At 53.2% G+C, this 27,735-nt stretch overlaps 1 protein-coding gene across 1 annotated transcript; it reads left to right on the top strand.

Moving 5' to 3' along the window:
- Positions 1-22,087, top strand: SLC5A9 (solute carrier family 5 member 9). The gene is made up of 14 exons (XM_080802094.1): positions 1-161; positions 2,137-2,208; positions 5,108-5,212; positions 5,510-5,674; positions 7,033-7,138; positions 7,671-7,751; positions 8,082-8,287; positions 8,457-8,592; positions 9,062-9,169; positions 11,306-11,456; positions 12,785-12,953; positions 14,420-14,635; positions 17,162-17,321; positions 20,574-22,087. Exons 1-14 carry the CDS (start codon positions 6-8, stop codon positions 20,780-20,782), a joined length of 2,040 nt encoding a protein of 679 aa, XP_080658220.1. The 5' UTR covers positions 1-5; the 3' UTR covers positions 20,783-22,087.
- The last annotated feature ends 5,648 nt before the right edge of the window (positions 22,088-27,735 follow it).

Here is a 27,735-nt window from a genome sequence, read left to right as displayed (position 1 = left end):
GGAGCATGGAGCTGGCAACAATGGGGCCTGGAGCGTCAGGAAATGGGGTCAGGACTGTGACAGCTCCACGCTCAGCGCTAGGCTCTGGAGTCAGCCTGCACGCCTACGACATCGGGGTCCTGGTTGTCTACTTCGTCTTTGTCATTGGTGTGGGGGTCTGGGTGAGTAGTCCTGGAGGCTGGAGGCTGGCAGGGGAGGCAGAGACAGCTCCCATCTCTGGCTGGGGGTGGAGCTGGGGGCAGGGTGGGCAGAAGGAAGGTGGATCAGCGAAGCACAGGTATAAGATGCAGAGGCCTTCCGAAATCCTCTCCAGTCCCTTCTTTTATAGATGGGCAGACTGAGGCCCAGAGAGGGGTGTGACATGCCTGAGGGCACACAGCAAGCGGAGGCAGACCAGGCAAGGACCCCCATCTCCCAACTCCCTGTCTCTGTGCATCTGTGGCTTTTGGCCCCACCCATCCCCCATCCCCACTCCTGCCCTCCTTCCCATGCCAGGATTGCCAACTCTGTGATCGCTCCATTCTTGGCCTACCCCACCCTCCACCGGTGGGTGTCTTGGCAAGGAATGGTGCTTTCTAATGGAGCTGGGGTTCGGCTACTCATGGGAAGGGAGCCAGGTGAGAGCAGAAGGTCCTTCTGCTCTCCACTGTTCACCAGAGCCTTAGCCCTGGAGCGGGGGCCAGGCTCTGAGGTCAGGGAGCCCTGAGTTCAGATCCCAGCTGACATCTGGACAGTGAGAACGATAAAGACTACCCCACAGAGGGGTCATGGCCCTGAGTAACATGACACATTTAGGCACCTGGCCCAGTGCCCGGCATGGCAGGCAACAATACGTGGCAGGTGTCACCACAGCCCCTTTGGGAGATGGGCCAGCCCCCGCAGATGCTGTTGGGTGGCAGACAGTGGTTCGAGTCCCAGCCAGTCACTTACTGAGGCAGGGTCACAAACCCTCTCTGGGCCTCAGTTCCCTCAGCTGTACAGCGGGGTGAACAGTCCCTCCTTCCAATGCTGATGTGAGGAAGAAATGAGCCAAAGGCTGATCACTGACTCCTGGCAGGAAAGGCACCTACTCCTCTGTGACTTTGGACAAGTTGCTCCCTGACTCCGGCCTCAGTTTCCTCATGTGTGAAAAGAATTCCTTCGGCTCATCTGGCCTGCCCGAGGGCCGGAGGTGACAGGTGAAGCTCAAGCAAAGGCTTCACAAGAACCAGCCCCAACCCCCACCCCCCAACATTCCCTAGTGACTAGGGATGTTTCCTTGGGGCAAAGAAGCCTCTTTCCTCTTTTCCCTTCCTCTCCTTCAGGTATCTCTCCCACCTCTAGACCCAATCAGAGACCTGCTGGCTTCAGCATTTTTTTTTTTAAGATTTTATTTATTTATTTGTCAGAGAGAGACAGAAAGAGCACAAGCAGGGGAGCAGCAGAGGCAGAGGGAGAAGTAGGCTCCCCACTGAGCGAGGAACCCGATGTGGGGCTTGATCCCAAGACCCTGGGATCATGACCGGAGCCTAAGGCAGATGCTTAACCAACTGAGCCACCCAGGCATCCCGAGCTTTTAGCATCTTAATAAAGTCAGGTTTCTGCTTCCATGCCTGCCATCCATGCTCCCAGCCCTTGAGGCCCCAGAGGAACTTCACTCACATCCACTCTCCTCTTGTTCTTCAGATGAGGGGTCTGGACGGGCTCCTACAGTGTGGTCCCACTTCAGGCCAGGGCAGAGAAGCCCCAAATGGGGCCCCTCTCTCCTTGGGGCTGTGGGGCTTTCTGCCATCCTAGCCCCAGTGTGGGAGTCCCGCAGAAAGGAGATCAGATATAAATCATTTCCTGAACCAGAGTTTGGACAGAAAGAGGGCTAAGGGGACAATAACCATAATCTTGCACACTTGCCCAGCACGGCGCTGCTCGCCAAGGCTTTAACCTCTGCTGACCCCTTGGCTCTTCACACCAGCCCTGGAGGACGAACGGTGAGGCCCAGAGAGAGGCGGTGCCCTCCCAAAGCGGGGGAGAGTAAAACCAGTAAAACTGCCCATCTGGGTCTCATGGTCTCCCAGTGCCTGAGCCCAGGAACAGGTTGCTGAGGTGGGGCAGAGGTGGGTGAGCTCCAGAAACCCTCAGCTCTCTCCCTTTCCCTTCTAGTCATCCATTCGCGCGAGCCGAGGCACAATTGGTGGCTACTTCCTGGCGGGGAGGTCCATGAGCTGGTGGCCGGTGAGTCAATCTTCCTCCCTGCCCCTCCCACCATTGGATCCTCATCTTGTCTTCTTTTGCTAATGTCTCAGCCCCGTGAGTGGGGTTCCTGGCGCTCTGGGCTCCTTCTCTGTGGCCCCAAGTCACCCCACCACCAGAAAGATCTTGTTAACACACACCTTGGGTGAGCGCCCTGCAAAAGAAATAACCTAGAACATTCCTGTCTTGGAGAAGCTCAGGTTAGCTGGGCAGACAGACTCACAGACAACAGGAGGGAAGCAGGGGGGCTGTGAGTATCTCCAGGAAGCCTCTGGCCTCAGCCACGGGAGGTGGGAAGGAGATGTATCTGCTTAGTACTGTGGAGCAGTGAAGTGCGGGGGACCACAGAGGTCAATCCCCAGCAACCTCAGGGAATGGATCCCGACGCCTTTGCCAACCCCAGTCTCCCCTATCTGCCCACCTCACTTGTTTCTCTTAGTCCTCAAAACTAACTTCCTTTTCCTGAAATAGCGCAGAGGGAGGTACACCCTGCCTGGAAATCGAATGGTGGGATAGTCAGCCCCCAGGGTGCTGCGGCTGTGTACACGCGCAGACACATCCGGCTCACACACGCGCGTGTGCATGCACGCACACACCACCAGCCATCCCTACACCCCAGGCTGGCTCTCCCCACGTTCTCCACCTGCACTGGTGACAGACTCACTGAAGAGAACAGGAAGCCAGGACGCTGACAGAGCTCTCTGGAAGGTTCGGGTATCTGGGACAGGAGGAGTTTGGGTCAGGAGCTCTCGTGTCTTCAGCGTGATAGAGTCCCCAGGAGAGCAGGGGACGGAGGGCCTGGCAGCTCACAGGGCAGTGACTGGGTCCCTGGTGGTGCCAGCCATCCCCTCGACAGCCCCTTGGAGGCCATTCCTCTCTGCTGGTTCCCCAGCCCCACCCCCCATCACAGCCCTGGAGATGAGTCACTAGCAGGGACAAGAAGCAGGACAGAGCGCCTCTCTGGTCCATTTGGGGGAGTGACCAGGGGCTGGCCTGGGTGCCCATCTGGTCCTGCAGAGAGCAGATCTCCCTGTTCCATGTGAAACTCTGTGTCTCACTGTAGGTGTGAGGAGACCCGATGCCTCTGGACAAGAGAAGGGTGCTCCCGAGACGAACGGGGTGTGGAGACGGACTGCCTCCGTGGGGCACAGCCGTGAGCTGGGCCTCCTGCCCTGAAAGCAGGCTTCAGCCTGAGCAGAGCCACCCCTGCTTGGGGTATCATTTACAACCCTGGAGCTTGCAGGAGTCTGTGACAGAAGTCCCATAGTTTCGTGCCCTTCCCTACTAGGCCAGTCCTGAGACGTGCCTCACCCCCACTCCCTGTACCCCGAAGAGAGCCTGTACCCTTGGCTGGGAAGCCAAGAGCAGGAGCAGCAGCATCCCTGGTCCCAGGGGGCCCGTCTGGTCCCCCTGCCAACCCTGACGACCGATGTCTCCTTGAGTCGTGAGCTGGGAGCCTGTGCTGAGTGGGTTCGAGGCAGCTCCCTGCTCCCAGAGCAGCCTCGGAGAAGGCCCAATACCCTGTGCCCTGGCTAGGTGCTCCAGCCCCGGCCCCACCAGCATCCCCGGGACCACCCAAGTGTGTGTGTGGGGCAGGGGCAGGGGTGCCTGCAGCAATGAGCAACTTCAAGCCGGTTGTAATCTCTGTGCCTTTATGCTGTCTGCGGTCTGATCTCTGAAGGCCTCAGTACCTTTCCTTTGTTTTCACTTTCTACCGCCCAGCAACCTCTAGAACGGGTGGTGGAACACAGGTGAGTCCCCACATTTTACAAGTGGAGAGTTGGGATTTGCAGGAGGAAGTGATTTTATGAGGCTGACACAGGGGACAAGCCCAGAGCAGAGTCTACACCTCTGGCCCGGGGGCCTGTCCCCAAGGCCTGGTCTCTGCCCGGGCCCCAGAGCCCCTCCCTCTGCCCCTCCCCCTGCCCAACGAAGGATCCCATCCAATAATAAAAGGTGATAGTAATGAGTGCTTATTAGGAGCCCAGCAATAATTGTGCAATCGTTACTGGAGTCAGTCTAGTTACTGGAGCCAGGGTTCAAAGGTTCATCGCTCACTGGTTCTGGAGCTCCGGCAATTCATTTATCAATGCCTCGGTTCCCCCCTCAGTCAGCTGGGGATATAACAGGATATCCGGCCCAGAGCCGTGGCGAGGGCTGCATGAGGAAACTTAGAATAGTGCCCGACACTTGGCGACGCTGCTTACGTACTAAATTTACTAACCGTTATGGTCCTTATGTCAGTGTCTAGAAGGCCTCAGAGTAGTTGGCTGCCTCCTGGAGAAACATGACCTCAACTCGGAGGCTGGCCCAGCCTGTGCTCAGCCCCTCGGCTTCTCCCTCTGCCTGGCCTTGCCCTACAGCCTGGAGGCACTGGGGTGGCGGGGGGCCTTTCCAAATCCCTCTCGAGGGGACCTCCCCCCTCCCCTCAACATCCTCATCTCTGGAGGCCCCCAGATGGACAGCCCAGTGCAGAGCCTTGTCCTCCCTACATGGACCCTGCTCCCCATGGCTTTCCTTCTTTCCCACTTGGCCACTCACTCACTGGGTGGCCTGAGGCCAGTGGCTTTGTTTTTCTCAACATTATTTCCTTCTTCTATAAATTGAAAAGATTAATGCCCTTCCCTTGAAATGTTCATGAATATTAAGTGTATTGATGCATATTAAATGCCTCACACAGTGCCTGCATACATAGGTACCCAGTAAATGTCAGGTCCATCCCTCCTCCTCTGTGCTCCCTCATGTCCTCTCCTTCTTCTGATCTCAGATTTCCTGAGCCCAGCTCCTGCTCCGTCCACAGCTCCTGAGGCCCGTGGTCCTGGCTCTAGACTGATTTGGGTTAAAACTGACCCTGAACCTTGACCCCACTTGTGCCTTGCAGATTGGAGCCTCTCTGATGTCCAGCAACGTGGGCAGTGGCTTGTTCATTGGCCTGGCTGGGACAGGAGCTGCTGGAGGCCTTGCTGTGGGCGGCTTTGAATGGAATGTAAGGAAGTTGGCCTGGAGGCTTCTCAGGGAGAAATGGAGGTCTGAAGCTTCCCTGACCCCCATCCCAGTCTTTAGTGTTGAGAGAAGCATTGGAGGTACTGCATGGTAAATCAAGAACCCATTTTACAGATGAGGAAATCAAGGCCTGGAGGAGGAAGAGGGACTCATCAGACTACACAGCACCAAGATTAGGTCCCAGGTCCCTTGCTTCCTGGCTCAGTGCTCCCCCTGGGGTAGGGGCTGCCCCTCTCTCTGCATCTAGGATGTAGAGACCTACTTCTCCCCATTCTCCAAGGCAACCTGGCTGCTTTTGGCCCTGGGCTGGATCTTCGTCCCCGTGTACATCGCCGCCGGGGTGGTCACGATGCCGCAGTATCTGAAGAAGAGGTTCGGCGGCCACAGGATCCAGGTGTACATGTCTGTCCTGTCTCTTATCCTCTACATCTTCACCAAGATTTCTGTGAGTACCCACTCCATTGTGGCCATCTTCTTCTTTAAAATGCTGAGTTTATTTTTTTTAAGAGTTTATTTATTTGAGAGAGAGAGAGCACGCACGTAAGAGCAGGGGGAGGGGCAGGGGGAGAGGGAGAAGCAGACTCCCCGCTGAGCAGGGACCATGATGCAGGGCTCTCTCCCGAGACCCTGGGATCAAGATCTGAGCTGAAGGTAGATGCTTAACCCACTGAACTATGCAGCCGCCTGAAAATGCTGAGTTTTTGTCATGGCTTATCGCTGGATGTAGGGTTGGATGGGTGAATGGATGGATGGATATCTAATAGATTGGTAGAAGGAAGGAAGGGAGGAAGAAGGGATGAAACCACATACTTTCAATGCAAGCCCCCACTCAGCAGTGGAGTGAGCACAGATGAATGAGAAATATCTGTTGTATAAACGACAGTCCCTGTATTCAAAGACTCCATCATCTAGAGCTCATTCATTCATTTTATCTTTCCATTAATTGATTCTCCATTTAGCACCATGCGTTGATTACCTAGAACGTTACAGTAACAAAGGTCCTTATTCTTCCTTCATTGACCTACACTCAGAAAACACACTGAGGGCGAATAGCTTGCCCACGTCCACACAGAATGTAGCTGTGGGACTGGAACTAAAGTTTGGGTCCTGTGCCCCAGTACAGGGGTCCTTGCACCCAGCCCTGTTGTAGGCCTGGGATGGGCTCTCGAAAGAGCTGTGCAGGGGGGTCAGCAAGCAGGCACTGACAGGGACCGAGTCCGGGAGCTGCTAGGTCAAAGGTCAGGAAAACTGGACACTCGCTTGTCCCCCAGTGCTTGAAAATGAGCCCAAGTCAGCTCCACCAGAGGACGCTCCAGAGTCCTCTAATAAACCTGAACATGGGGCATGTCTGGAAGTGCGGTCCTCTGCACCGGGCTCCTGCCCCTGCTTGTCCGTGAGGGCCGGCCGGGCAGCTGCGTTAGCCCCTGCTCTGCTAGGGAGCAGGCGGCGAGCCTCTGGGGGCCCGCTGTCTCTTCTCCGACCTCTGCTCCCCACTTCACCTCCTCTGTCTTCACTTTATTCCTTCACCCCTGCCTTCCGGGCAAAGACTCTCCCATCAGCGCCCCAGATGACATTGTTCCCGGTTCCAAAGTTGGATGTGGGGCTCCTCTGCTCGACACTCCCTATGGCCCCTCAGCGTCTGCAAGGTCAAGCCCGTCCTCCTCAGCACAGCACTCTAGGCTCACCCTCATCATGGGATGAGGGCTGCCAGCACTTGGTATCGCTGAGTGGGAGGCAACATACCCTGGTGGCCATAGCGAGGGCCTCAAGTGACCTGGACTCCTGGGTCCCGGCTCTCTGCAGACTGACATCTTCTCTGGAGCTCTCTTCATCCAGATGGCCTTGGGCTGGAACCTTTACCTCTCCACGGCGATGCTGCTGGTGGTGACGGCCGTCTACACCATTGCTGGTAGGGCCAAGGGCAGGTTGCATTGGGGTGCAGGCATCAGGAGCAGAGACCAAGAGACGGGGAGAGGTGGAGAGGGATGCCTAGGGATGTAGCAGTGAGCAGGGGTGCGACTAGGGGATTGTCATCAGGACTGGAGTCATCAGGACCTGCTCTGGACAAAGCCACCAGCCTGCTTTCCCCTGTCTCCCCCAGGTCTGGGCACTTGGGACCCCAGCTCATGGCTAAGTCAGCCTGCAAACCTGGGGAATTTCAGTGGAGTTGGGGTGGGTGGGAACTCCCAGCACAGCGGAGGAATAGCCCTGGGATATTAACAACAAGAACTAACTGAGGCACCGTGGCCACACTCAGGGCCTGCTGGGGAGAGAGAGAGCTAGACCAGAGTGATTGTGGCTAGGACCAGCCAGTGGGGGGAAGGCAGACAGAGAGAATTCACCTGCTAAGAGGGCTCTTCAGTGTGGCCAAGCACAGGGCAGGGACCCAGAGAGGAACCCCCTGTTGGTGTCGACTGATGAGCCCTCTCTTGGGTCCACAGGGGGCCTCACGGCTGTGATCTACACAGATGCCTTGCAGACGGTGATCATGGTGGGGGGCGCCCTGGTCCTCATGTTTCTGGGTAAGGTAGAGACCTGAATACATTCCCCCCGCCCCGCCATCATGTAGAAATTGCTTACTGATCTGTCTTGGGCTTTCATCTCACTGGTTTGATTGGAACTTTCCAGAGCACAGAGCCTTATTCCCCCTCCCCCCCCACCCCAGATTGGGTTCTAAAAGAGTGAAGTTCTAGCTACACCAACTAAGGGTCTGTGCTCCCTCCCCAATTCCCAAGTCCCGTACTAGTTCCAAGCCCCAGGGCCCCACATGGGACTAGAAGCTAGGGTAGGGGCATGGGACAGGCCCAGCAGGGTCTCAGGGCCGTGTCACTTCCTGTGGTCTCTCTACACAGGCTTTCAGGAGGTAGGCTGGTACCCAGGCCTGGAACAGCGGTATAGACAGGCCATCCCTAATGCCACAGTCCCCAATACCACCTGCCATCTCCCCCGGTCTGACGCCTTCCACATGCTCCGGGACCCTGTGAATGGGGACATCCCTTGGCCTGGCCTCATTTTCGGGCTTACAGTGCTGGCTACGTGGTGCTGGTGCACGGACCAGGTGATGCCCCAGCCAGGCTTGGCCCAGCCCATCACAGCCTGGGGTGGCTCCCTGTGGGAAAACCATGCAGAGAGGGTTGGGCCTTGTTCCCAGACCACCTCAGGGCTCACGTGTGGCTGAGCTGAGCCCCACTGACCTGAGCGGCCTGCCGCTGCCCCTCCCTTTTCAGGTCATCGTGCAGAGGTCTCTCTCTGCCAAAAATCTGTCCCACGCCAAGGGGGGCTCCGTGCTGGGGGGTTACCTGAAGATCCTGCCCATGTTCTTCATTGTCATGCCTGGTATGATCAGCCGGGCCCTGTACCCAGGTAGGAGCTGGACGGTGTTGCACTGGGGGTGGAGTGGAGTGGGGGTGGGGGGCCCACTTGTTACTTCTATTAAGAATACATCGTGTGTCAGGCTTTGTGGGCCAAACATACAGTAAGTGTTTCAGAAGAAGACATTTGTATCTGAATGTCATTTTAAAATCCTACTTTCCCTTTATAAGGGAAAGACCAATGAAGGCATTCTTGGTGCCTTCTAAGGATTTTTGCCTTTTAAGCAAGATATAAGGCCTCAAACCCACAGTAGTCTGCCAGGCTTTGTAGGGTAGTATGTGGTCAAGAGATTTCCTGGAGATGGCTAGATTGTGGTACCCAGACATCGGCCTGCCCCTTGACCCTCTGGCTCCTACAAGAGATGCTGGTTCCCTCCAGAGTCAGCAGGAAAAGGTTTCCTGTAGTTTCTTCCCATTAGAAAGCAAATATTGGGCTCTAATGGCCATCACTTCTTCTATAGATGAGGTGGGCTGTGTAGACCCTGATGTTTGCCAAAGAATCTGCGGGGCCCGAGTGGGCTGCTCCAACATCGCCTACCCTAAGCTGGTCATAGCCCTCATGCCTGTCGGTGAGTGCTGCCTCCCCCATGCCGCCCTTCACGCCCATCCCCCAGCTTCCTCCAATCCCTGCTGCCCAGGAGGGGTGGCCTTAAGGATAGACATGGATGGGAATAGGGGATAAAACCTCACCTCCACATCTCCTTTCCCCAACACACACACACACACACACACACACACACACACACACACACACACACACACAGTTTTCACGAGCGTCTATACACCCAGTCTGGGTCTAATCCTGGAGATGCAGGGTTCATCCCGCCCCTGTGCTTGGGCTTTATGCCATCCCCAGGACACCTGGGCTCACTGAGGATACACTGCTGCGTCACCAGTGTGGGGACACAGTGTGGCTGAGGGATCCCTAAGGAGGAACCTGACTCAGCCTGGGGGAACCTCAGAGGTTTCCCAGAGGAGAGGAAATGGAGCTGAATCCAGAGGAACACCTTAAGCAGACAAAGCCAGATGCAGGTGGGGAATGTCGTTGGGGAAGGAGGGACTGCTTGTGCTGAGGCTGAGGCAGAGGCTGACAGAGAGCAGGAAGTCTGAAGCGGCCCTGTGGGGCTTACCTGCTGGGGGAATGGGCCGAGGCGGTGGAGAGGAGGTCGTGCGCCCCCTCACTGTGGAGCAGAGCCTTTCCTCTGGGTTTAGGCCAGAGCACATGAGGGGATTCGAACTTCAGAAGGAGTAGTCTGAGGGAGAGTTTACTTCGGGGAGGCAGAGGGAAGGTTAACAGGGGTTTGCGGTGGCCCAGCTGAGGGGTGCTGATGGCCTGGGCCAGGTCAGTGGTTTCGGGGTGGATAGAAGGGGTTTAAAGATCTTCGCGAGGTACAGGTGGCAGGATTTGGTGACTGATTACGTTAGAGGGATGAGAGAGACAGAGGGATCCAGAGAGGGCTCCCAGGTCCTGGGCTTATGATGATATTGAGAGTAGGGATATAGGCAAAAGCCAGGTTTATAAGGGAAGTGCTCGAGCTGAGCTCTCGCCTCTCTTCCGTAGAAAAAGAAATGAATCAAAGAAACAGTAGAGATGGTGGGAGGCCCGGCTGGGACTGTCCGTCCACGGGGAGGCTGATGGAGGGAGGGGGCCTGGGAGGGCAGCAGAGGAGGGGTCTAGGATAACTGAGTGTCTGCTGTGGAGATTGGAGTTTGCTACCAAAGGAAGCAACAGAAGGCCGCAGAGGAAGGTGCTGGCCTGGGTTTGTTTGGAAACCTGAACTCTTTCAGGGAGACCTCTAGGAGGTGGTTAGATGTTTGGACTGGGAGGAAAGAGGGCCGAGGTTGGGCTGATGGAAAGTGGTCTCCCCCGGGAGACCACTTGTTTCTAGAAGCTTGATCATTAGAGTCATAGAGACCACAGATATCAGTGGGTCCTACCCTCTCCTGCAACCGGGGGGAGACTAGGTCCAGAAAGGAAGGAACTTATTCAAAGATCACACAGCTAGTTACTTGCAGAACCAGGAAACAAATCCAGGCCTTCTGCCTCCCAGGCCAGGGCCTTAACCTGACACCACTGTGTCCATGAAAAGGCACACAGACTGAAAACACTCCATTCTTTTTTTTTTTTTTTTTAATTTTTAAAAAAGATTTTATTTATTTATTTGACAGAGAGAGACACAGTGAGTGAGGAAACATAAGCAGGGGGTAGTGGGAGAGGGAGAAGCAGGCTTCCTGCCAAGCAGGGAGCCAGATGTGGGGCTCTATCCCAGGACCCTGGGATCACAACCTGAGCTGAAGGCAGGTGCTCAATGACTGAGCCACCCAAGCACCCTAAAAACACTCCATTCTTAACAGGCACTTTCCTCCCCGGCAGGGGCCACTAACCCAGTGTCTACAAATTCTGAAACCCAGACCAGGGAGTCAAAATGGCAGGGTTACTCAGTCCCACTACTCTCGGTGACGCAGCTGAGAAGGTTGGGACTGGTGCAGGTGACTCGCTCAAGGCCGCAGAGCAAGGCAGAGGCAGCGCTTACCCAGAAGCCGGCCTCCAGGGCTCTTGGATTCCTCAGCCAACCAGATGGGAACCTCCTGCAAACCATCACCGCCCCAAACCCCTGGCTCTGTTGGACCCTGTAGGCTCCATGGCCCCTGTCAGAGCTGGCCCTCACCGGCCGGTTGCCCACAGAGACCTCGCCTCTCCCCAGGTCTGCGGGGCCTGATGATCGCCGTGATCCTGGCCGCCCTCATGAGCTCACTCACCTCCATCTTCAACAGCAGCAGCACCTTGTTTGCCATTGACGTGTGGCTGCGCCTCCGAAGGAAGGCCACCGAGCAGGAGCTGATGGTGGTGGGCAGGTGCGCTGGCCCCTCTTCTGGAGCACCCCCTCCCTGCAGGCAGAACCTCTCTCCCCTCTCCTCTCTGCCCTGGGTTGCCCTAGGGAGTGGGGGCAGGGGCGCGGCCGGGTCTGGGCCCCGGACTGGCAGTCGGAGGACCTGGTTCTAGCTCCAGCTTCCTGCATGACCTCACGCAAGTCCCTCCCCAGCTCTGGCCATTCCTCCGCTTCCAGCATAAGGAGAAAAAAAAACTCTTCCCTGTCTGTTCAACTTTCTCTTTTTCTGATGACCAGGTAAGTGAGAGAAGCTGACAAAGCATTTAAGAAAGGGAAGGTGAACTGTAGTGGGTGGGGGGTAGTTAGCAAGCAGCTCACCCCCAGGAGCTTTAGAATAGCTCTGGCCATTATCCCAGGAAAACGGAAAGCCTGTTAAATTTACTCCATCAGACTCACCCTGAGCATTCCCCTTGCATCACACCTTGTGCTGGGGACACCGGGGCGACATGTACTGGCCTGACTGCGCTGAGGGCTGAGCATGGTAGCAGGAGCACAGGTAATGCAGCATGGGCTGCCGCAGCCAGGAAGTTGACAGGAAGGCTGTCTCCCGTGGACGCAGAGCCTTGAACAGCAAGCGGGAGAACTTGAACTTTATCTCGGTTTCGATGCGGTGCTTTTCAAAGTATCATTTGGTGGCTTGTTTTCTTTTCCTCCCTAGGCTTGTAGTTTACACGGGTTTAAGGGGCACTTTCCGGGCTCTTTGCTTCATAACTTAAGGCTCCGTGACTCAGGTTTCTGGACAAACACGTTTATTCCTTCCGTTTGGTAGATGGTACTTGACTTTCGATAACTTACCCTCTTCCATCTCTGTGCCTTCGCACTCACTGTTCCTTCCATCAGGATGGCTCCGGTCTACAGCTGCCTAAGGGGGTGCTGTGTGTAGGGCCTGAACATTTAAGGACCTGCGAGGGGAGGGGCTCCAGTGGGGCCTGAGGGGGTAAATGTGGGAAGGAAGGGAGAGGAAAGGACAGGTGTGCAGAGACATTTCCGAAGACCCTTCCTTCTTTCTACTGTGGCGGTTTCACACCTTTTATTTCATCCATCTGTAGGGTTCGCGCGCCATCTCCTGGCCATTTGCATTATTGCGCCCAAGAAAAATTTTCAACTTGTGCATGCAAAATCGTTAAGAGAGTGCTTTAGGGTACTTGGGCCCGAGCCAGGATCAGTTGAGGTGAAGTCAGGAGGAGAAGGTGGAGTCACCGCTCTGAGATAAATGCCAGTGTAATGGAGTGGCGGGTTAGAGCTGGAGGAGCCCAAAGAAAGGAAAAGTCTAGCCCTGTGCCCTCCCTGCAGAGTGTTCGTGGTGTTCCTGGTTGTCATCAGCATCCTCTGGATCCCCATCATTCAGAGCTCCAACAGCGGGCAGCTCTTCGACTACATCCAGTCTGTCACCAGCTACCTGGCCCCACCTATCACCGCCCTCTTCCTGCTGGCCATTTTCTGCAAGAGGGTCACAGAGCCTGTGAGTGCAGCAGGGCCCTGTCTCTCCCTGCACACCAGAGGGCGGGGAGGTCTGGGCTGTCCGTAGCCTGGGATCTCTTTGGGACATGTTAGACACACCCACTGCCTCCTTCAGGCTTCCATCTCCCCATCCATAGCGTCGGGTTTTGATTCATTCATTCACTCGACAAACCTTCATCGATCCTATTATGGAGGCTTCTAGATGAGATGGTTTACAGGGTTCATGTAGGTCCACCATCTCTGGGCCAGGTGAGAGGAAAGATGATTCAATAGGGAATAACCATAAGGTCTAGTGGCTGCTGTGAGAGTGGAGGTCAGGAGCACCTAACCTATGGGATGCCTGGGAGGGGGCCAGGGAAGACTTCCTGGATGAAGGACATCTGAGCCTAGACTGAAGGATGAATGGGGAGGAGAAAAATGTTTCTGACATGTGGAAGAGTGTATGGGAAAGGCCAGGACAGACGGGAGGCTCTCTGGGGTCTGTTCCCTCTCTAACCCCATAAGGTTCTGTATGTAGGCAAACACCAGCCACAAATGACCCCGCAGGTGCATCACTGATGAAGCTGCTGCAGTTTGATGGGCTGGGAGGAGCTAGAGGGGCCAGGACGGTTGCCTTGGTTACTCCCCAGGAGAGCCGAGAAAAAGAGGGGCCCGATTGTGCGGGCTGTGCTTTGGGGGCTAAAGGATGTCATGGACACGGTTCCTCATGAGCCATAGGAGCGCTCAATGTCATTGCAAAGGACATCCCAGAAGCTCCTCTCCCTGGGCGGGGGCAGGTACCCAGGCCACGTGTTGACCATTTCCGGAACTTTAACCTCCCTGCTGATAACCAGGTGCAAGCAGGTCTCGGCTGAATTCTGGGTGTTTCTGTTTTTCCAGAATTCTTGCTGTCAGGATCGGCACCTCATTTTTAAAATATGAGCCTTCCGACCCTCACATATGAGGAAAAGGGGTAGGTTTGGGTCAAGTGGTGTTATAAACAAAGAAGGGGTTTTTCTTTCTTTTCTCTTTGTTTGTTTTTTTGTTTGTTTTTTTTTTGTTTCTTTTTTTCTTTCTTTCTTTCTTGATAAAAAGAAGAGCTCTATTCTGATTCCTTATTTATTGTAACAGAAAATCAGGATGGGAAATCCTGGTTTTCCCTACTTATTACAAAAGCATATCCCGTTCTAGTTGAATAGTAAGCATCTATACTTACTATATACTAATTTCTCCTATCATTGTGCATGAGAAAACTCTAAGCCAGTGAAGTTGTCTCACCTGTTCAGTCATTCTGGAATGGAGCCAGGATCCAAATCCTCGTCTTTCTGACTCCGGAGCCTGTGTCCTGCCCAGGGCACCACTCTGCCTGCTTTTAAGTTCAGCAAAGGCTCAGCATTACGGGGGAGCTCACCAAGGTGGGCCCGCAAACGGTGTAACAGACCTGAGGTTGCCAGGGCCCACCCCCCTGTGTCTGCCCTCTCTCCACAGGGAGCCTTCTGGGGCCTCATGTTCGGCCTGGCTGTGGGGCTTGTGCGCATGATCCTGGAGTTCTCCTACCCAGCGCCAGCCTGTGGGGAGGTGGACCGGAGGCCGGCCGTGCTGAAGGACTTCCACTACCTCTACTTTGCCCTCCTGCTCTGTGGGCTAACTGCCATCGTCATCGTTGCTGTCAGCCTCTGTACCAGCCCCATCCCTGAGGAAAAGGCAAGTGGAGCGCTTGTACTGGGGCCCCCTCGAAATGCTGTCCCTTCCCCACTGAGGCCTGGGATTCTACCACTGAGCTTCATTCCAGTGGCTTGACTCCTCTGTGGCCATACACACATTCTCGGGAGGGGGAGCTCACTGGATTATGAAATCTGAGGTGAAAAGTCATTCATTCAATTGGAAAATTACTCAGTGAACATGTCCTGTGTGCCAGGCACTGTGTTAGGGTTACAAAGATGAATTGTCCCTGCCACCGACTGTCGGGGACAGACACCAATGCCGACAGTTATCCTACCAGGAGAAAATGTAGGGAGGCGCCCAGCACGGGAGGGGCGGTCACCCCTGGGGGGTGGCAGAGGGCTCCCCCGCAAGGTCATTTTGAGCTGGCCCTAGAAGAAGGAGTAGGGATTCATTGGTCAGTAAAGGAACAGGTAGATAAGAAAAGACATAGAGTCTCCTAGAGCCCAGAGCCAGCGCTCCCCTCTCCTGTGCTGACAGATTTCCCAGTCCTCACTCAGTCTTTTGAAAACTTTAGTCTCTACCTCATGGGCGCAGCCATGACACAGCACAGCCATCTGTGTGGCTTCAACAACCAAAGTTTATTTTCTCACAGTTCTGGAAGCAAGAAGTCTAAGACCAAGGTGTTGGCAGAGTTCTTTCCTCTGAGCCCCCCTCCTTGGCTTGCAGACATCTACCTTTGCCTCTGCGTCATCACCCTGTCCTTCCCCTGTGTGTCTGTGTTCCAATCCCCTCTTCTTATAAGGATACCAGCCCTATTGGATTGGGGTCACTCTGATGTCCTCATTTAAGGGTAATTACCACTTTAAAGGCCTTATCATCACAAGCAGTCACATTCTGGTGTATTGGGGGTCAGGACTTTAACATATGAATGGGGGTCATAGAATTCATTGGATAACAGAACTGGTGCTGGAAGCTAGTCCCAGAACTTCAGGAGGAAGGCATCACCCATATGGTGCTGGAGAGTTTGCAAAATGACTTTATACCCTTGACGTCACTAATTCCTACAAACAGAGGAGCCAAGACAGGCCAGTTTCTCTGGTGGCTCACTTCAAAAGTGGTCTCTCCCCACTGCTTTCTTCAGCTTCTTCTCCGTTGCCTGCTGCCTCACTCCCACACTCAAGAAATCTCTTCCCCAACCCCGTTCCTCCCTCGCACTCTTCTCCCCAACAGCGGACTTTGCAGGGTGATCACTGGCAGCCTCCACTTCCCACCTCTTGTCTCCTCATCCACTCTGGCTGGTGTCCCACCTTCCCACAGAAACTGCTCTCACCAAGACCCCAATTACCTTCTTGATGCTAGAAATGAATGATCCTATCTGCATCTTTGTTGCCATTGAGTCCTGAGGAGAACCAGCCACCACAGACCACGTCCTGCTCACGTCCCTGACACACTCCCCTCCAACCCCCTGCTCGCTCTTCTGATGCCTTCCTCACGGCCTTCAATATCAGTGTCCCTTAGGGGCCCACCTATGGCCTCTAACCCTTCCCACCCACACCGTCCCTGAGCTGGTTTATTCTCTACAGGTTAATGAAACTCCATTCTCTTCCTCTTGCCCAAGATTCAAACCCAAATCCAGCTTTAAAGAGACATGCCCATACACTGCTAATGGCACACCGTGGAAGTATGAAGTCACACTTACTGAGAGGTCCTTACAAGCAGAGAAGCCACCTGGGCTCTCCTGAGACCGTACAGACACATAGCCGGGCGCTGGAAGAAAGGGTCCTAGAGGACAGCCGCTCCCCCAGCGTGCTGGACATGTCTGTAGGAATTCGGCGACAGGGGAGGGACAGTGGGTCCAATCTGTAACCAAGAGCTGCTGGGCCAGGAAAAGAGCTTTTTGGAAAGGAGATGGTACAGAGCTCAGATAGTCCTGGTTGGGCCCAACCCATACCAGCTAGAGAACTTGCTGGGTTTTCTGCTGTGCCACCAAAAAGGGAGAAGAGAGAAAGCCACCAGGACTGTACAGGGAATGCAGGCTCACTGCTCCTTACCTGGACGATCTCTGCTCTGTGGCAGCAGGCCCCGCGGGCACTCTGTAGGCAAAGCTCTCCGGGTGCCCCACCTGATGGTCCGAGGCGGGAACCGGAGAGCCATGTTCACTGCTTCCTGGCCCGAACACGGCCCTCGATGCTCTGTATTTCTTGTTCTGCTGTTCTAGCAGCCTGTAGCCTGGATCCCTTCAATTCACTCCAAGAGAGCTTTCTAAATCCTGCAGCTCAGAGTCTCGTCTCTTTGTCTAAAGTCTGCAGGGACTCGCCATCGCCTACGAGTTTCTTTTTAAGAGTATCGACTCCACAACCTGACCTTGGAAGCCTTCTGTCATGGGATGCCTGCCTCCCTGCCCAGCTTCTTTCCTCCCAGTCTATGAGTGGGGACCCTAGAGCAGATGCTCAGGGGGGGTGCAGCTGAAGGGCATTTGGGCTGAGAGCCAGGCCTCCTGACTCAGGCCCCCTGTGCCTGTTCCTCACGCTCACCCGAGTCAAGCAGTATTTTCTTTCCCTCCAGCTTGCTCGCCTGACATGGTGGACACGGAACGGTCCCCACCCTGAGCTGGAGAAGGAAGCCCCAGAGGGCACGCCGGGGACCTTGGAGATGCCATCTGGGGTGAGCCCTCCAGGAGATGGAGGAACAGAGAGCTCCAGCCAGGGCCGGGACCAGCATGGAGGTAGGCTGGGGCCACGCTGGGGGCACACATCACACAGGAGTAATGGGGATGCCCTGTCATGGGGCCCCAGAGACCCTCCTTTGGGGATGGGATCTCGGAGGGATGCCAAAAAAAGAAAATGACCGTTCCTCCCTTCCCACATGGCTACTAAACTATTAGAGAAATAAGACAAACAAGGCAGGCAGATAGGAGTCAAAATATAAGTAGAAAGATTTTGTTTATATCCATGGGGAGGTGCATTTCCTTATGGTGAAGCCCAGCGTCAGACAGAGGTGCCCATCAGCCTCCTACCCCTGTGGGCCCTGCATTGACAAGGAGGAGGAGGGAGGGACACAGCCAAGTGTGCCCCATTCATGCTTCCCAAATCTACCAGCAGGGAAGTCCCCTCACCTCCCCTGGGCTGAATGAGCCTAAGGGCAGAGAAATCAAAGGGTGTTACACTGAGTTCCCTCCAGATGGAAGGAAACATGAGGCACATCAAAGAAACTTACTTCCCACAGGGCGTAACCATTCTGCTTATAGTCACCCAGACACGTGGCAACCCTGGGTCCATACCGTTCTGTCTCTCTTCACAAGGTTCCTCTAGACCAACAACCATTCTTATGGGTATCGTCCTTGAGCTGCTGATGGGCCATATACTTTTGGCCTCCTAGAGGTCCTTAAATGTGTTTGAATAGTCCCTTAGTGAGATGTACTCCAAGGCCACACAGTGTCTGAAGTTGAAAATTGGCATAAGACTTAATGTTGCTGCTTTAGACACAACGCAACTGTAAGCTTCCCACTGTGTGATTAAATAACCACATTAGAATAGTCTGATATAATGACCTTATGGAGATCTCCTAAATTATAAAATTCCTAAGGAAAAATTACAGTCAAAAAAGTTAAATCAGGTGGCAAGCAAAGCCCCAATCAATTTCTCTTGCCCTCAGGAATTAATAATTTAATGACATTTAAGTCCTAAATTTACTTCCTGCCTCAGTTAGAGGGAACCCCAGCACCTGGGTGGAGTTGGGGTGCCTTCGTCAGTAGCCTTCTCCCGTTGCATTGGGTGGGGCTCCTTCAGGGCCTCCACAGTGTCTTAGTCCCGTTCCCAGCCTCTGGGAACTTCTAATAAGTCATGTTAAGCCAACAGCATAGGTGACATCATCAAAGTGCCGGCTGGTAGACCTGAACTTCTAGCAGCAGCCTGCCACTCGGGTCCCTCGTCTTTGCCAGGTTCGGGGGGTCCTGTGCTCCCCTAGGCCTGAGAAATTGCCCACCTGTCTTGACTCCCTCCCCTTTGCTTAAGGCCCTGCTAGAGAAGCAGCCAGGTGCCTGGAGTCAATGACATCATAAGCTCCAGCATCCCACCAAGAGCCAACACTCCCATCGTCTTGCCCAAGCTTCGACAATTAAACGCCAGCGGTCCGCTCTAAAAACCTGTGCTTAATGGAGAATGTAACCCTTTACAAACTTCCAAGGGCAAAACCCATATGGGCTGACTTCAGAAAGCCCCACCAATGCTCAAAGTCAACACCCCCACGCTGCCCCCTGTCTAATCAGTTGTCCTGTTAGTTCCAGTGTGTTTTGCTTTGCACAATGTAACCCCTTGTCTCTTTTTCACATTTTGTGGTCCATGCACCAGATGGGGTCTCAAAACCGTTTCTCCCCCCATCACAGCAAGAACCAGGTCTAGGTTCCTATAAAATGTATGGCAGGGAGGAAGTACAGGCCGTTCTAGGAAGGTGGATCCCAGAGAAGAAAGGGACGGAAGAAGCTGGGGAGGTAGCTTTAGCAGAAGGAGGAAGGGCACCACTCGCGCTGTCCCAGTGGAACCCCGGCATGAGACAGACGGACGCCATCATCGCGGCTTTCCCTGGCTGTCCCTGTGGCTCAGCGCAGAACCTGTCTCTGGAGAAGCAGAGAAATGCGAGCCCCGTGTGGGTGGCTTGCTCCCCCAAAAGATGAAGGAGGCACTTCCCACTCCTAGAAGGCAACCCCTGGAGTCCCCCTCTCGAAAGGCCCACAGGCAGAGGAAGCCTCATCCGTGTTGTCCTCGAGTTAGACAGCGACACGGCAGTGTAGTTTTGTGTCCTAAAAAAAGAAAGGCGAAAAAGATATTAAGGACAACAGAATAGGTCAGAAAGAGGTGTGCGCACACTCATATGTGCGAGGTCATGGCTCACCAACAAACGCCTCGTGACTTCTGAGCCTCGGAGCTGGCATGATGCCCTATGCATCACAGACCTCTGAAGGCGGCCCTGAGAGTCAGAAGAGGGTTCTCGAACGGGCTTGTAAAATGCTACAACCCAATATCGTTGGAATGCCACACGACTGGTGTTGCTTAGTGCCGCCTTAAGCAGATGACCTTAAGCAGGTCCCCTCCTTTCTCTGAGCCTGTGTCCTCCTGGATACAAGGTGGGAGCGAAACCAGATGGTCTCTTGATGGGACCAGAGACTCTGTAGTCACACTGAGCTTACCAGGTACCAAGTTCCAAGGTCATTAAGATCATAAAGCATTTCCAGTGGGTTCTGTCCGACCTCGATGAAATATTAATTTTAATATGTCATCTGCTAATGCAAAAAAAAAGCCTTTAAAAATACTTACTTTATTAATTCCTTCAAATTTAGTTTTTAAAGAACTGAGCTACCCTTGAACCTCAAAGCAGCCCCATCTGGGTGCTGGGGAGTCAGGTCCATACCGGCTCTGTCTCACGCGTGTTTGGAACATTAGTCAGTTGAACCTCTCCCTGCTGCTCCAGCAAGGCTCACTTTTCGAAATGCTAGCAAATGTCCATTCTCATTTGATGCTCAAAGCAACCTGGAGAAGACCCGAGCATCGCAGTTAACCTATTTGAGAGAGACGCTGCAGCTCGGAGAAGCCAGGGGGAGATTAGCCCGAGACCTCAGGCAGGCCAGCCTGGAATGGGAACGTGGCTCCCAGCTGTCCTGGAAGAGATCGTGCCCCACTCCGTCCTCATGCTCTGAATTGGGATGAACCCCATTATCCTCACCACGTCCCCCTACTTGCATCACTGAGAGGCTCTGCTGGAGGACCAGACGCTGGCGCCAGAGCTCTGTCCCAGTCCCAGCTGGGCACCCAGTCTGTAGGTTCCCAGCAAGCCCCAGTGCCACCCACCCCTCTTTCTGTGTGCCCCTCTTCTGTGTCTCACCAGTTCCCCCTCCCCTGCCCCTTCTCTCTCCCTGCCTGCCACCTGGCCTCACCTCCCCTTCTGCTTCCCTTGCCCCCCCCGCCCCCGGCTGTGGTCCCAGCCCGGTGTAGGCGGTGGGGCCGGCTGCTGTGGGACTGGTTCTGTGGGCTGGCTGGCAGCCCCGAGCCCACGAGGAGCCCCGAGGAGATGGCCGCGCGCCAGCGGGAGCTGACCAGCATCGCCGAGGAGCCGCTCTGGAGAACCGTCTGCGACATCAATGCCATCCTGCTCCTAGCCCTCAACATCTTCCTCTGGGGCTATTTTGCCTGACTCCACAGACCTGGCTTCAGTGGAGACCGAGTAAACCGGACTGGAGCCTGGTCAGTTTGTCTTGCTGTGGAAACCGGGGACCATGGAGGCTGAGCCAGCAGGAGCCCCTGCCCCAGACTGCACACCGGCCACGTGGAGAAAGGGAGAACAGAGAGGGTTCTGGGTTTGCTCAGGGCCACACAGCAGGACTCACACTGGGTCTTCTGACTCCAGCTCTTTTTCCATTTTACTGCTTATGTTCCTACCTCAGAAACACTGTTCCCACCCCCTGGGTGCTTCCTTTCAGGAGCTTTGACTGTACACGTGTGTTGAGGCTTAAACAAATGGAAGATATAAGAAACGGGGTTGCAAGAACATTGCAGAAGTCCAAGTGCATCTTTGCTCACTGGCATCCCTTCCCTCCCCACGTTGTCCTTCCCCTCCCTCACTAGTTCCCAGCCCCTAGTCATCTATTTCCAGCAGGCACCTACCCAGGAGGGCCTTTACTTCCCCTGACAGACCCCAGGGAATGAGGGGCCAGGGCGTAATGGAACCATGGTGACAGATGGTGTTTGGGCAGGGAGCTCTGGGGGGGGACTCTCCTTAGTGCCACTCAAATTCTGCCCCTTCCCACCATCACTTCCAAACACTGCAGTCTCCATGGCCTTGAGGCATTTGAAGTCCAGTTGGAGAGACAGGACTTGTGGAGAACAGTAGTCATGCAGAGAGGCTGCATAGACAGCCTGTGAGCCACTGCCCTGGGCCAGTGCCCCTCTCTCCCTCTGCCTGCCAGGCATCCACCCAGCCTGGAAAATTCCATGGGCAGAACTGTCTGACACCCACAACCAGGCCAGGATCCCTCTCCCACTCCCACCTCCTCTGGGCCTGCCTCTGTCACATACCGATCACTGTCCTGTGATGTTTATCTCCCCAACTAGGCGGGATCGTCCAAGGGGCAAGGACCAAGAGCCAAGGACTACGTCCCAAGTGACTTTGTACCCAGAAAGTAACAGTGTCCAGTAAATGGTGACTTAGTAATACTCTAAGGTCCTGGAAGGTTCACATGGTGGCTGGCTGGGTTGCGACCTGGGGAGCCAGCCCGTGGGGAGGAGCCTCCTTCACCTGGAGCGTACACACCATGCCTCAGATGTCCGGAGAGAGAACCCAGTCCTGTCCCATTGCCAAGGACACAGTGAGAGTGTCCCTTCCTTTCTCATGTCTAGGCTGCCCTTATTCTCATCCGATCCTCCTCAATGCTGTCTCTGATCATTATACTAATCACTCACGATAATTGGCTACAAATAAAATTCTAGTCCTTTGAGGCTTAAATGCAGCTGATTCTATGAACACCTCCTATTGGTGCTGCCTCCACATTTCTGTGACCTCTGACCTTTGACCTCATCGTTGTCACCTCACCCGGCCATGCTTTTCCTTGCTGTTCCCCACTGACTGTTACTGGGAACTCAGCTCCCCACCCCCCATTTTCCCCAAAACCATTCCCTTGAAGCATTTGTGTGCCACCAAACGTACTGAAGGTTTGGGGAAGGAAAGACTCTTAAACCTCAGAGGCACAATTTAAAATTAAGTATTGAACATCCCTGTTTTCAAAAGCTTCCAGCAGCCTCTGAGGATTCCCCACAGGCCTCTGAGTCTCTAACCTCCTGCTGCTGCACTGTGGTGCTCGCTCCCTCCCCTCCACAGACTCCATCATCCTGCAGGGCCTCCTCCTCAGTGTCCCCTCTCTTTGCGCTGCGAGCTGGTCTGGGTCCAGACCTCTGTCGTCTGGCCCAGTGATGCGTGAGCATGCTGTCAAAGGTAGTGGGTCCATGACAAAGGTGGCCACTCTCCTTCTCTACCCTCTTCGCCTAGTTGGCTCACCTTGGTGTAAAAATTCTGCACATCCTAAGGGAAGCCCTAATTCCCAGCGATGACCTTACTACAGCCAGCTGCCTTCCAGAACAGCAAAGCCCTCAGCACCTAGTCTAGAGTCTCATGGTCCCCTGACTTCACCTTTGAAGAAAATGTCAGAGTGATCTCTTTGTAGAATGATTCCATGAATATTCATCTTACCTTGTAGATTGTAATCTCCCCACCAAGTCACCATCAAGTGAAAGAATAAATTAATGACCGAAACAGCATCCTCCGCAGAAAAAACCAAATGTTCAAAACACAGAGGTGGGGGAAAACCACGACATAATCAGGAGACAAAAAGTAGTTTAAAATGTCTGCACTGGTAAAGTCCCCACTGGCCCATCTGGCTTCTTCGCACAAGTGAGCAAAAAGTGCCTTTCCTTCTTGGTGTGTGTGACCCCTCGCCAGGGCTCATAGGTGGCTGCATTTCGGCCCCTACCTGCCGCCCTGGCCAGATCACATGTGCAGGGCACCACCTGCACAAACACAGGAGGTCGGTAGCCCTGCTGCGCTGGGGAGTGGTGTGGGAGGTAAACAGGGGCTAACTCATGCTAAGCCTGGAACTTCGTTACTTCTTTACCGGATTGCTGCCCCAGCCTCTTGACCGTCACCCATCTCTGTGTTCAAGCTCTCCTCTTCCAATTCACCCTACCACCAGAGCAAGAATGATCTTTGTTAAATGGAAGTCTTGTGTTGCCTATCCGAGTCAGATTCTCTACAATGTTTCCAAGCCTCGCAGGACACCCTATGAAAACTGCCAGCAGTACGGTCAGGGTTCAGTCCTTGGCACTCCTTCTCTACTGCGGCCAAAGAGAAGCTGTTCGGCAGAGTGGTTAAGAGCAGGGACTTGGTAGCCTGACCTTCTGGAACCTTCTGGCTCTGCCCCTTGCTAATATGACCCCAGGAAAAGTTGCTTAACCTCTCTGACTCCCTTCTACAAACTGGAGATGTTAACTGCAGCTACTTCATAGTAGAGCCATTGAGGGGATACATAAGTATAAGTATCTACATAAAGTATTCTTAACAGTGCCTGGCACATAAAGTCATAGTTAAACTCAGTAAACATTAGCTATTATTGCTGCTAGTAGAGCTGAGATGGCCGCACAGGATGCTTGGCACTACGTCGTCCGTTATTTCAGAGCCAGCACAGCGTGCTGTCAGAGCAAAGCAGGGGAGTGGTTAATTTTTCCTGAGGAATCAGGAAAGGTCATAGCAGAAAAGTTCATGATGGAGCTGGACTTTGGAAGATGAGTAGGAGTTTTCTAGGACAAGTCACGCAAGCAGGAGGGATGGCATGAGCCAAGGCGGCAAGGTGCGAAAGTGCACGGCACGTTCCCATAGAATAGGGTCACTGCTCATTTGCAAATACTGACCTTGCACATTTAATCTCCCTTTACAAATCATGTTTTGTTCCAGCCTCTTGGCTCAAAGGCAGAGAGCTCTGAGGTTCATTGACCAGAGACAGGAGAGGAATCTGCATCTGAGCCCTGATGCAGCAGCTGCCCCAGACCCACTCGTGTCTCCCAGGCCAGCACCAGTGCTGCTTGCTGGGTGACTTCCTGTGGAAAGCCCTACAGCTCTGTGCCGTTGGTGGGGGGGAGGGGGGGAGGAGGGCGCTTGCTGTGAACCCTCTCCGGAGTTTCTCAGGGGCTTGAGCCCCGGCTGCCCACGGTGCTAACCTGTCCACGAGCGCATCCTAAACAGCCACCTTCCCTAATGAGGAAACACTGTCGCATTTCCTCACATTCCTGCTGGCCTCTTGGGATCACCCAACAAACAGACTACTTGTACCTGCTTTTATGTGCTACTTCCGGCACACCAAACTCAGTCTTTTAAGACTCTGAGGTCCATGTGACTGAGCTCGATTTTGCTACTACTTGCTTTGTGAGCACCCCTGGCCCCATACCTCAGTTTCTTCACTCTTTTTTTTTTTTAAAGATTTTATTTATTTATTTGTCAGAGTGAGCGAGCACAGGCAGACAGAGAGGCAGGCAGAGGCAGAGGGAGAGGCAGGCTCCCCGTTGAGCAAGGGGCCCGACGTGGGACTCGATCCCAGGACCTGGGATCATGACCCAAGCCGAAGGCAGCCGCTCAACCATCTGAGCCACCCAGGCGTCCCGAGTTTCTTCATTCTCAATGAGAGTGGGGCAGGGGCTGCAGAGATAGGAATTAGCCGAGATGGGATCTAGGAGTCTTCTAATGCCAACATGGCACGCTTTTGACTCAATCCCAGCTCTGGGGTGGTGTGGGGGAGCGGGCGGGTGGTGGAGGAGGAGGTACTAGGACAGCAAGCCGCACACTGGCGCGCTGGGTGGAAACAGCACAAAGAGAGAAACACTGAAAGATAGTTTTTGGAGAATCGAAATGGGTTTGCCATGAGCAATGACGACATTAAGAAGTTGCTTTGGACTGTGAAAGGCTGATGTTTAAAAACCAATAGTGCTCTTAAAAATACCATGAAGAAACATTTCAAAAAGTGATTTGTAATCGAGCTTGGACCACAAAAGCACTCAATTTAATATGTGAGGCTTGTAACTATGTCCCTGGGTGTGAGAGTTCACATCAGTTAGAAGGTGGCGGAAGCTGCCGGGAGCCCAGGCAAAACAGGGTCAGTTTTCCATTAACCTACAACTAGTGTCTCTCTCAACTTCCGGCCCTAAGTAAGATAACTGTGATTTCTTCTTTTTCTCCAGGGTGAAAAGTTGGGAGAACTTTAAAGGTTACATATATAAATATAAATCCTAGAGACTTAAATTGAGCTAGTAACAGTTTACTTTCATATTTCAAAATCAAATCTCAGCTTTAGCTCAGACTCACGATGTAGAAATGTCAGATTTGTTACAGCGGTCTTACATAAAATCCACAACTTTCATTTAAGGAGGAAAGAAAATCTCCACCATTTTACCTTATCCCCTGAATAAAATGCAAAAGCCTGACCCATCTCTTGGAGTGTTTTTTGTGTAAATTTAAAAGAGAAGGATCCTCAGGTCGGCTAGCTCAGCTCTCCTCTGCCCCTCAGGCCAGGTCCTACATTCTCTGATTGGCCTCCTCGATGAGTAAAGCTTGCCAGGCTCTGCTTGTATGCCTCCAGTGATGGAGAGCTCCCTAACTCAGACCTGGAAGCCACCATTGGACTACACGGACCATTAGAAAGTTCTTTCTTTTACTGCCTAAACTCTGCATCTCTGCATTTCCAACCATGTACACAAACAAACCCAGCACTGTGAAGATAACTCAAATGAATCATTTACTCCAAATTACATCCCCACTATTGGTGACTTATTCTTAAAAGAATAATTCACAAAACTGGGAATGACCCGTAGAAGGGCAGATTAATCTGGAAGGAGAAGTACATGAAGACTAAAGAAACTGGCCATTTTAGACCACTCACAATTGTTTTATAAAAATGATTCCACATTAATCACTTCATGTAGCTCTCAGCAGCACTCTAGGATGTTGAATTATTTACAAATGAAGAACAAACTCAGAGGGGCCGTGAGATGGCCTAGCCCCATCACTCAGTAATGGAGGTGGTCTTCTAGCCCAGAGACGGGACTCTGCCTTCAGATATCACCCCACTGCCCTGCTCACATATGCAGCAGTCTTTGTGGATGATGCTAGCTTCCAGGCACACAGAATAGATGTGCAAAAAATTGGCAGTCCAAGCAGAAGTCAATCTAATAAAAAAAAGGTGGGCAAGTAAGGTATTGCAGTACACTGCAATAAGGACGGAAAGTAGAGGTAGGAACAAAATGCGCTGGGGAAATAGAGAAGAGAGAAACAAATTACCTGGCAGAGTTGGGGAGGTATGCTCACAGATATGACATTTAATTTGGATTTTGAATGGTGAGTAGAGATTTCTGTGCAGAAAAATGGAATGCATTATATTCCAGGCAGAAGAAACAGCACAGAGCAAGACAAGTTGGTCATAGGGTGTGGCACGTTTGGGGAAGAGTGAGGTGCTTGGTGGGGCTGAAGCATCAGACGTGAGGGAGTATAAAACAGACCAGATTGGAGAGATAGGTAGAGGCAATGCTAAGGCCACGGAAGGCCACTGTAAATGGAGCGCCATGATGTAGCCAAGAATGGGATAGGGTCAGGGAGGGGAGGAAGGGCAACGAGTACATATCCAAGGAGCATCTTATTGTTTGTTTGGGAAAATTGTTAACGCGAGAGAAAGAGAAGAAATTAAAGGGTCAGAGGCTGCTAAGGGATGGCTGTTTACGAGATTGTTGGGGTATCACTGCAAGAAAGGGAAGAAATAAGGAAGAGTCCCCCGCAGGTGAATGGATAAGCAAAATGTATACACACACAATGGAATACCACTTACCATAAAAAGGGATAGAATTTTTATATTTACTATAACATGGATGGACCTTGAAAACGTTATGCTTCGTGAAATAAGCCAGTCACACGAGGACAAATGTTATGATTTCACACATACGAGATGCCTAGTATAGGCAGATTCACAGAGACACAGAGTAGAATAGAGGTTCCCAAGGGGTGGGGAGCGGGGGAAGGAAAGGATATTGTATAACGGAGATGGAGTTTATGTTGAGGACAATGAGAAACTTCGGGGTATAGATGGTAGGGACGGGTACCCAGCATTGTGAATGTGTTTAATGCCACTGAATTATATAGTTACAAATGGTTACAATTATAAATGTTATTATATATATTTACACAATAAAAATAAGGATTGGTGGGGGCGCCTGCGTGGCTCAGTGGGTTAAAGCCTCTGCCTTCGGCTCAGGTCAGGGTCCCAGGGTCCTGGGATCGAGCCCCGCATCTGGCTCTCTGCTCAGCAGGGAGCCTGCTTCCCTTCCTCTCTCTCTCTCTGCCTACTTGTGATCTCTGTCAAATAAATAAATAAAATCTTAAAAAAAAATAAGGATGGGTGGATGGATGGATGGATGCTAAAGCAAATCCAGTAAAATGATGAGTTCAGGTCTGAGCATACCATTGCTGAGGTGCCTGTGAGATAGCCCGCCGGAACTGCCTGATAGTTATTTGTGTCTGTGGGTCTGGGGCCTGGGAAGATCAGGGCTGTAAAAGGTCCTTAT

Source organism: Martes martes (genome assembly GCF_963455335.1).
Source record: "Martes martes genome assembly, chromosome: 4".
In the NCBI taxonomy this organism is placed as follows: Eukaryota; Metazoa; Chordata; class Mammalia; order Carnivora; family Mustelidae; genus Martes; species Martes martes.
This window is presented reverse-complemented; position numbering and strand designations above follow the sequence as displayed.

Bases quoted from the DNA above. Each gene is read 5' to 3' on its own strand.
- SLC5A9 (XM_080802094.1), top strand. From the start codon at position 6: ATGGAGCTGGCAACAATGGGGCCTGGAGCGTCAGGAAATGGGGTCAGG. The intron at 5,213-5,509 runs GTAAGGAAGTTG...CCATTCTCCAAG, and splicing joins TGGGCGGCTTTGAATGGAAT to GCAACCTGGCTGCTTTTGGC. The intron at 7,139-7,670 runs GTAGGGCCAAGG...TTGGGTCCACAG, and splicing joins GGCCGTCTACACCATTGCTG to GGGGCCTCACGGCTGTGATC.